Source organism: Triticum aestivum, chromosome 2D (assembly GCF_018294505.1).
Source record: "Triticum aestivum cultivar Chinese Spring chromosome 2D, IWGSC CS RefSeq v2.1, whole genome shotgun sequence".
In the NCBI taxonomy this organism is placed as follows: Eukaryota; Viridiplantae; Streptophyta; class Magnoliopsida; order Poales; family Poaceae; genus Triticum; species Triticum aestivum.
Window position 1 is genome coordinate 320,783,511 of NC_057799.1, and position 10,293 is coordinate 320,793,803.

Below are 10,293 nucleotides of genomic sequence, written 5' to 3' on the forward strand. Positions count from 1 at the left end.
GCCTCATGCTTATAGTCAACTTAATTTTCCTTTATCCAAGACAATGTCCTCTGCTTCTCCTTGTAAAATGTCAGGTTTCACTTATAATGAAAATCTGTTGGCAATGTTTCTCATATTACAGCAATTCAAATTTTGAATCTTTTTTCCTGAAAGTACAAGAAATACACATTCGCCAGCAAAATTAATAATGTATGAATCACAACTTTTTTCTACATCGTACGATAATTGTGACGTAAATGCATGTCGTCACCAATGTTCGGTCCCACATGTAAGCAGCCACGTTAGCATCTTCTGGGCCCATATATCAGCAGCATTGACCGATCAAAACTAACACCGACTTATTACTGACGAGACCGTTGGCGATAATACCCATGGCGGACCCACATGAAAGAAGCCACGTCAGCAACTGTTGGGCCCACCTGTCAGAATCTTTGACCGGTCAAACCCGCGGACCGAACACTGGGGATGTACTATCGTCGCCAAAAAGATCTTAGGCGACAGATTGGGCTATCATAGGTGACATTCTGGGCCGTCACCGAAAACAGCCATTTTTTGGTTCGTCACCTAAAATGCAATCTTGCGTGGCGAAAAAATGATGCAGTCAATTTTATTTTTTTATCATGGCGCTTCGGTGACGGTGGGGGTGAAGCCGGAATACGTAACCGGTGTATTTTCTGTGATGAAAAACGGTTATAGGTGACACAAGTGAAACATCGCAAAATAGAGCAAATTTTGTAATACAAGTATTCCGCTTGAATTACCTCAAAGTATTCCCTGTATTGTTGCTCCTCGAATTAATTAAACCCCTGTAAATAACTTACTACTAGTCGGTAAACGTAGACAGTTTAATGTTAAATTTTCATTATCGTTGGTGTTTCCCTCTCCGTGAGTTGCAACTAGCGGGTATTTTTTTTTTCTGAAAAAGTTGCAATTAGGCGTTGCATTCTGAATTGGAACGAGGAATAATTTATTCCACAACCACCAGTAGTTAGCTTATAAAAGCTCTTTGCTTCACTACAAAGGGAACTTGAAAGTCTTCGCTTATCAAATAGAAAATGCCCAATGATAAACCATGATACAAAGAAAGAAGTTTGCTTTGTACCGGACAATAAACCTAAAATGAACAATGATAGATGATGTACCCCACCCATACAAGGATCCCATAAACCATGCATCATACAAGTCCTGAGATCCCCCCTGCCATAAAGCACACAATGATTAGACCAAACAGCAATCGCCCAGCAAAGAAATGAAATGCTAAACCAGATTTAAATATTTAGCAATCTAGCAGCTCGACCTAGGCACGAATCATGATTTTCGTTGTAAAATGAAGTGCATTCTTTAGCAAATAATACTACAGAGTCAGGAGCTAAATTCATACGAGTTAGTTGATTAATGTGCATTAGATCAGTACAGCCTAGGTAGATTTACGTGCAGTTATGCAAGCTCTGGAGAATCATAATGGATGCATGGCTCTGCTGTACTTTGTAGCAAAAAAAATGGCCACCAGATCTTACAGGCCAGGCAGATGAATCTTCAGTGCAACTGTGCAAGGAATCCTTCAGACAGTGGTACAGTACACCAGCGTGACAGACAAGACGCCGACCGACGACGGTCCCATTCTTCATCTTCACCTTGAGCCACCAACAACCTCACCCCCTCACTCACTCCCCACCCGTAATATAGACTAACTACTTGGAGCGAAGTCCAGCACACTCCTATCCCACATCCCAAGACAAGAAGCGCCTGGAGCTTGCCATGGCAGCCAATCCAGATCGGGAGGTGTGCCACCGGGCAGGGAGAGGAGGGAAGATGCTGCTGCCGGTGATGGCCGTCTTGGCGGCGGCGGTGCTGGCGTCGCTGCCGTCGGCGGCGGTGGCGACCAACTACACGGTGGGCGACGAGAAGGGGTGGAACCCCAAGGTGGACTACACCTCCTGGGTGAAGAAGCACCGCCCCTTCTACAAGGGCGACTGGCTCCGTAAGCTCACACTTCACATTTCTCCTCCCTCCCGATCTGCTTCAGCCACGTACGCACCATTGATGGGGGAAGAAGCTAACTGAGCTTGGTTGGTTGGTTGGGTGCAGTGTTCGAGTACCAGAATGGGCGGTCGGACGTGGTGCAGGTGGACGAGGTCGGGTACGACAACTGCGACAAGGAGAGCGCCATCAGCAGCCACAGCAAGGGGACCAGCTACGCGTTCCAGCTCAAGGAGGCCAAGGACTACTTCTTCATCTGCAGCTACGGCTACTGCTACTCCGGCATGAAGCTCGCCGTCACCGCCAAGAAGGGCCCCGCCTCTTCCTCCCCCGACTCCGGCTCATCCTCCTCCTCCTCGCCGGCCGCCAAGTCATCCTCCAAATCCGCCGCCGCCCCCATCGCCGCCCGCAACGCCGCCGCCCTCGCCGCCGCCATGCTACTCAGGTTGCTCTGATCAGTTGATCTGGCTAGCAATTCCGTTCTCCATTAAGTCCAGTTTGGCTCAGATCTTGTCAGATTTTCTTTTCTCTGTTAATTTATTCCTCCCCCTCCTCCTTGGTTAAGCTTAAACATTGGTTCTTGTGCGCTTGATTGTTCCATTTTCCATTTTCTTATTTTGTCGATTTGATTCCGAACGGTGTCTGGTCGATGGTTGTAGTCGAGGTGTCAAAGATTATAAGTGTGAATTGAACAAGAACTCCCCGGGTGCCCTGGTTGATGATTTGTTGATTGATTGTACTTTTTTTTGAAGTTTTGATTGATTGTACTTATATTGTATTTGTGCGCGCATGTGATGGTCGAGGTAGTAACATGGATGCCCATGTGGCCATGCGTGGTTCCAGTTAAGCAAGCTCTCGTACATCTTGCCTTTTCGTCTCCGCTACTCCACTGCCGCTCCTGCAAGGGTAGGGTATGGTTTGCCACCATGTCCACACTACTCTTTCGCTCTTTTGCTTTTTGATGATGATGAAACTTCACATGCTGCAGTACATATAGGCATTCCTCTCTGAATTTCAAGGTAGACCATGCAGTATTTATTCGTATAAATGGGAAAACAGACATACAGATTGCACTACATTTGGCGACGAAAATCCCTGATAGGTTGAGATGTATCCAAATCCAAACAGTACAGATTTTAGCTGCAACTTTTGCTACAGTGCGGTGAATGGGTGTGAATGGCTTTTGCAATGGACGAGCATTTCACGGCTACTAGTTACTCGAAGGAGAGGGTGGATCTCTCCGCGCATACCTCGCACTGAACATCGATTGAGTGCACTAACGCGCGCACGTTTGGTCAAGAAAAAAACGTTTTCTCACCGCACAAAATGAATTCCAACTTGTCTCCAACCAACATGTGGACGTGGCCCGTGGTACAATTCCTGCCAGTTTGAGCTACCGACAACAACTATGCTGCGTAGATGCGCTAGCGATGTTCCCCTTTTTTGGGGTCAAAGTTAGTGGTGCCTAAGGATTAGTTTTTTCTTTTTCGCTTTTTAACATGCAAAGGATTAGGGCATGCATAATGGTTGATAGGACATTCTTATCTTAATTGTGCCACATAACCTAGAGTTTGACAAAAAAATATACAATGGGTAGTCTCTTAATTTTATCTCTGTTTCGCAAAATGTGGTGAGAGATTTGTTGTTAAGAAATCATCTCTTGAATAAAAGAAAGCAAAGCTTTTTCATTGGTTTCTCTTTCCTTCACCCCATCATCTATCCTATGTGATACTGTTAAGAGCATCTCCAGCCGCGCCCCCAACAGGCCCCCCAGGCGTTTTTGCCGCGCCGGCGCCGAAAAAACGGCCCAGTCGCCCCCCCAGAAGCCCGTTTTTCGCCGGCTCGGGCCGAAACTGGTACCGGCGGACCCAGGCAGAACCCGGCGCCCTGGGGGGCGCCGGCACAAGCAAAAAGGGCGCGTGGGTCCGCCCTGTCGGCGAGTCGAGCGCCTCTTCCCATCGTTTCTTCCCGCTTTCCCCCACTTCCCTCCCATTTTCTCCTTTCCTCCCGCCAATCTCCCTCCCGCTCGCCTCCCAACCGGCCACCATGCCACCGAAGAAGTACGTCGTCCCCCGCGCCGCGGCAACCGCAACCGCCTCCGTCGCCCAGCCGAAGCAGAGGAAGCCGAGGGCGCCGCCGTCCAAGCCACCGGGCATATGCCAAACGCCGAGTGGAGGGCGGAAGTTCCGCGACGGGAGGCTGTCACCGCCGACCGGCGGAACAGGGCCATCGCCAAGAAGGCCCGTGACAACGCGGCACGCGCGACTGCGGCTGCCGCTTCGGCGGACCAAGCCGAGGCCGAGGCGACTCGCGCGAGGATGATGAATCCACCCGGCAGCCACGCCCAGTACGCTCCCTGGGGCCAGCAAAGCGTCGGCTCTCCGTCGCCGCAGCCATGGGGATCGCCCTCGCCGGGCTACGCCGACGGGGACGCGCACGGTAGGTTCAACCCAAACGTCACCTTCCCCCATGGACACCCGGCCCAGCGCACGCCCTCGACCGCCTTCGCCGGCGTGCAGTACCCTCCATACAACTACTCGCCGCCCACCTACGCGTCCTCCCCGATGCTCCCTCTCCGCCATTGCGCGCTGCCCTTCTCGCACCTCGGCGACGCCGACGAGACCGAGGGCGACATGGACGACATCATCGCGGCAGGTTCGGCCGCGGCCGCCGCGTCTCTCGGGTTCGTCACCCCGGACGAGACGATGGATCTCAGCGGCGGCATGGACGGCGAGCTCGGCTACGTCTACGGCGAGGAGGAGCAGGAGGAGGAGGACGAGGAGGAGGAGGAGGAGGAGCCGGCGACTTTTCCGGTGAAGAGGCGCAAGAAGAAGAAGCGGGCGGCCAGGTCAGGCGAGCCGCGCATCAAGTGGGCGTCCAAGGAGGAGGAATGCCTCGCCGGAGCATGGAAAGTCGTCTGCCTCGACCCGACCACCGGCACGAACCAGAGCATAGAGACATACTGGGAGCGCATCAAGGCCGAGTTCGACGAGCGCAAGCTCGTCGACCCCTACTTCAAAGGCGTCTACATGCAGCGTGGCTCCAAGGCGATGGTGAACCATTGGGGGCGTATCCAGGGGCGTGCAACAAATGGCATGGGGTCGTCGAGGAGGTAGTGGCTCGCCCGGAGAGCGGCGCCAGCGTTGAGGATCAGGTATGCCACGCCGGTCTCCCGCCTATCTTCGCCGTGTGCACCCGCCAACTGTTTGTTCCTCCGCATGTTCGCCCTGTACCGGCAGAGCAACAGCGACGCCGAATTCAAGTACCTCCACGTTTACAAGCGCATTGACAAGTGCGAGAAGTGGGCGGAAGTCCGGCGCACCCTCGACAAGGCCAAGGAGACCTACAAGCCGGACACGCCGACTCCTGGCGCGTCAGAAGGGCGGCCGGACGGCAACAAAGGTGCCAAGAAGGGGAAACACGCCGACGCGGCCACTGCTCGAGTGCAGGAGTCCATCGAGCACTGCCTCGCCAACGCGCAGGCCCGGGCCGTCCTTCGTGAAGAGAAGACCGAGGCGCGGTGGTCGGCGTTGATGTCGAGCAGCGCCGTCAAGCTCGACCTACTCCAGACCAACGTCGCCGCGAAGAAGAGAAACACCGACCTGGCTTTCCTGCTGGGCGGGGCGGACATGCTCCAGAGCACCGACGAGGCGGTCAAGGCGTGGTACTTGGTGGAGCGCGGCCTCATCCTGAACCAGCTTCCCTCGACGACGACGCCGACGCCCACGCCGATGCCGCCGCCAAGCCCGAGCGATGATGCCGCCGAGACTCCCCGCATCACAGAAGCCACGCCGACGCCGCCAAGCACGGAGACCCCGCCAAGCCCGCGCACACCGACTCCGCCGACGCCAGAGGCCGCCCTCGCCGTCTGATGCGCACGCGCGTCCTTTCTGCTTTTTGTACGCCGAACTTTTCATTCGATCGCCGAACTTGTGGCCGTTTGATCGCCGGATTTGTGGCGTCTATTTTGTGAGCGAGAATGAACTACGTTTGAATTTGACGCGGCTGGGGGGCGGCGCCTGGGGGCGTGGCTGGGAGGTAGGTCGCCCCCAGGGGCCAATCTAGCGCCGGTTCGCCCCCAGGCCGCTCTTTTTCGGCGCCTTGGGAGGCTGAACGACTGGAGATGCTCTAAGATAGCACCATTGTACATGACTTTAGTTTGTTGAGGCTGATATGAATGGGAGCTCGCAAAGGATCACTTTTTTCATTTTCTTTTTTTGAACTGGCAAAGGATTACTTTTTTTTTAGAAGAGGGAAAGGATGGCTTGAACGTTTACTTCTTTTTCTTGCGGGTAGTGAATGTTTACTTCTATTATTGTCCTTCAGCCCAATATCGAAGAGAGGCCAGTAGTCTGCTGGACTTTGAACCCACAAAATAAAAATAAAGAAGTTTGTTGGACTTTGAGGCCTGGATGGAGCTTGTGAACTATAGCCTATTATAGGCCCAGTAAGACGTGAAGGGGGCCATCTAAGTTGTTCTTCGATCGGATTCTCAAAAAAGAAAGTTGTTCTTCAACCCCTCGAAAAAAGTTTCTAAGTTGTTCTTCGTGTGATTCAGGTCACTCCTCTCGTCAGCAGAAAATAAGCTCACAACCAAGGCTCAACTCCTCTGGGATGTCGTAATCATGGCATCATTTTTCAAAGTATTTCCTGAGATCATTCTGAAAAAATTGTATTTCCTCGAATGAAACTGTTCTAAAGAAGGGGTTTCCCGAAATTATTTTCAAAGAAACAAGTTATGCGAGATGGCATTCAATTTGTATCTTTCTCACATTTTTCTTCTAGATTTATAATACCATGGTTTTTCAAATTTTACCATACTTAAAATTTATAGCTCTCATGGAATTCAAGGATTGGGAGGGATTTAAATTTTGGACGACAATAACAAGCCGGCCTCCCCTCAGGAAGGCCGCCCGAGCGAACAAACATTCCCTATAAGAGACTCATTTGAGCAAACGAACGTTCCATATAGGAGGCTCGTTTGAGCGAACGCACCATGAGAGAGTGTTTCCTCAAAAAACATAGTCAGCGGACACTTAGAAATTGCCATGCTATAACAGATATATTTGCCATGAAAGAAAAAATAACCATGCTAGCAAAAAAATGTCAGGAATTTTTCATGGTGCACCACAGTAAATTGCAACATAGAGAATTGCAAGCTAAAAAGGAAAAAATTCACTCACATGTTCAAGAATTTGCCATGCTACATAGAGGAGCTGTCATACATGCTTCTAAGTAATTGGCATACTACATCATATGGTGCCATTGCTATACATGGAGTCCTTCCCACTGGATGGTGTATCAGAGCAAACATTTGGGTCGTTCCCTCGGGAGGGTGCATATGATCGAACATGAATTGCCACGTGTGTTGCTTTGAGATTCACACATGAGAATTGGACGTACTAGAGAGCTAGAGTTCCCTAGAAAAAACACTCCTAGAGAACCTCAACACAATAGATTTTCCGTAAATTTTATGTCATGTTCGATTTTTCGCACTTGACAAACAGATGATTTTTTCAATCATTGTTGTGCTAATTGTAACCGTTTTTATACCAACTAGAGGTACAATCATGTCTCGTGGTGAATCAGAGAGTGCCTTGACACCATAACCTAGAGCCTAGCTCGGACAACGAAATTGTGGTTGAAATAACTCTAATTTCAAAAACTGATCACCATGAACACAATATATTAAGCTCATTTGATGGTTAAGTGCAAACAAATTGGCTATGATACATGACGCCGAAGACATTTATCACATTCGTATCCCCTCTAAATCAATGGATGATTGCATCGATTGGCAGTATGAACAATATGGGTTGTTCTCTGAAAAAATAGGCTCACCAATCAGCTAAAAGAGAGAGATAACTCCCCAACATCAAGCTCATCGAACCAAGCAAATGACATAAGCATATGAGATGTTATCTGGAAATCTATGGCGCCACGAGGGTTAAGCCCTTTACTTGGAGGATTGCAATTTGCAATAGCAACTAAGAAAAATAAGAAGGCAAGAACACTAGAAATTAGTGAGGTCTGCTCAATATGTGGTAATGGTACAGAGAATAAATTTTGTGCAGTGGTAGAATGGTTTAATAGAGATTTATGTTAGGAATTAATAGAGATTTGGCACCTTCCCTCTGGAAACTCCTTTAGATATACTAGAATAAACTGGTTGCAATGCTTGTTGGCACCTTGCTCGGAGGAGATTCGTCTTAAATTATGTTGATATCCCGGAGGGCATGGTACCTTAGGAATAATGTTGTACACGAGGACGACAAAGCGTTTGTGACACTATCCAAAAACTTTCTAATCAAATACACAGAGGAAATTCACCGGGCACTAGCACCGGAGGGAGACGAGTGAGAAAAGAAAGCAACGTTCCCATGCAGAATTCCTGTGCATGCTGCGGATGTCATTGATGACAATCAGTGGTTGCTGCCGAAATTAGGAGCCTGGAAGCTAAGGGTCTGTTTGGATGGTAGCCGAGTGCTGCCATGCCAATATTTCGGCGTCGACCACCAGCCTAGAAGGGCATTTGGGTTGGTGCCAGCGTTTTCTTACCGTGCCAATGTTTTGGTCACTAGTACACCTCCTCTTTACTTTTTGCGCCCATGCTTTGGCTTGGCAGCGGTGGTAGAATCCTACGCCAAAAAATTGGCACGCCCTCAATTTGGCAGGGTAGTCCTGGGCGCTAACCAAACAACCCCTAAACGCAGATGCGTCCTTTATTCATGAGATAGGCCAAGCTAGTGCAGGGATTGTGGTCAGGAATATGAGAGGAACGTTGCATTGTCAATCTGCAAACGCATGTCACGCTACTAGGTTGTTGAGGAGGTTGAAGCTATTTCAGTGCAGAATGGTTTTTCGGAACTGATGCGTGTATACAGAGGTCCTATATGCATTGGGACTAACTGCTCCCAAGTTATCTCGCTAATAAATTCTAATGTTCCAAATAGATTTGCTTTCTTTGAAATTGTTGCTGACATAAAAAACAAGATGGATGATGACCCACAAGTATAGGGGATCAGTCTTAGTCCTTTCGATAAGTAAGAGTGTCGAACCCAACGAGTAACAAATGGAATTGACAAGCAGTTTTAAGCAAGGTTTCAATTCAAGTGTTGTAAGATAGTTTTGATAAGTTTGTCTAGGGCACATCCAGATGTGCCCTAGCTATTGCACATCTAAATGACTCGATCAAACTAGGAAAAAAATAGAAAAAGGACAAAAGATAATGCTTGTACGAATCTTAGCGTAAAATCAATGACATTGGACTTAGATGTGCAATAGTTAGAGCACATCTAGATGTGCTTTAGCAAAACTATTTTGATAAATAGTTTGATAGCAAGATAATTTGTAACAAGGTAACAAGTAACAATAGTAAAAAAATGCAGCAACTGGTCAAATCCTTAATTATGCTAAGAACAAGCGAAGGTGTTTCTTATAGTGACTAAAATGCTCTTGAGGACACGCGGGAGTTTCACCAAGTTTCACCATGATTTATTGATTTAACTTTCATTGTCTTGATAAGTGTTACGTGGGTGGACCGGAGCTAAGGTACTTTCCTAACCTGAACAAGTAGCTACTTAGGATTATACTCTCAAAGTCTCCATGTAAGCACCCACAACTATTAGAGAAGTAATTAACACAAATCCAATCATAGCATTAAGCAATTGGATCCAAAACAGCACCTTACGGAATAATTCACTGACTAGGGATTAGGTTTCTATCACTCCCTTAACTCATCATCTACAAACTAATTTCACAAGCTTTCTCCTAAGCCCAAAGACGACGAAGTGTTATGTAGTCGACGTTCACATAGCACCGCTAGAGGAAGAACAACACAATATAATATCAAAACGTTGAACGAGAATCAACTTCACATGATTACTAGTATAACAAGACTTTTCTCATGTCCTCATGAATTAATGAAACTACTCACAACTCATCATATGGACCATGATCAGTGGGTATAAACATATGATTAACAATAAGAGCACAACAATTTTTCACCAATTAAACCAACTAGCCTCAACTACAAGATGTAATCAATACTACAGGCACTCCTGGGTACCAATCCGAGGTTAGACACAAAGATTAAGCACAAGAGAAGAACTATGGTTTGGAGATGAGATGGTCCTGGTGAAGATATTGATGAGGATGATGATCCCCACGATGAACGGAGTGTTGATGATGATGAAGACTTTCTCTTCTATTGCATTTTCGGGTCAGATTTCAGCTGTCCGTAATTCGCCTCTCTTTTTATATCTTGCATTTTAAATGAGAAAATACATTAGAATTGCATCGTATTATGAAATA

At 48.1% G+C, this 10,293-nt stretch overlaps 1 protein-coding gene across 1 annotated transcript; it reads left to right on the plus strand.

Moving 5' to 3' along the window:
* The first annotated feature begins 1,665 nt into the window (after positions 1-1,665).
* LOC123052938 (mavicyanin) lies at positions 1,666-2,678 on the plus strand. The gene is made up of 2 exons (XM_044476309.1): positions 1,666-1,981; positions 2,089-2,678. Exons 1-2 carry the CDS (start codon positions 1,759-1,761, stop codon positions 2,433-2,435), a joined length of 570 nt encoding a protein of 189 aa, XP_044332244.1. The 5' UTR covers positions 1,666-1,758; the 3' UTR covers positions 2,436-2,678.
* The last annotated feature ends 7,615 nt before the right edge of the window (positions 2,679-10,293 follow it).

What these genes read in the sequence shown, in the direction of transcription:
- LOC123052938 (XM_044476309.1), top strand. Translation starts at nt 1,759, where the DNA reads ATGGCAGCCAATCCAGATCGGGAGGTGTGCCACCGGGCAGGGAGAGGA. An exon ending in CTACAAGGGCGACTGGCTCC is followed by an intron (nt 1,982 to 2,088) that starts GTAAGCTCACAC and finishes GGTTGGGTGCAG; the next exon opens with TGTTCGAGTACCAGAATGGG.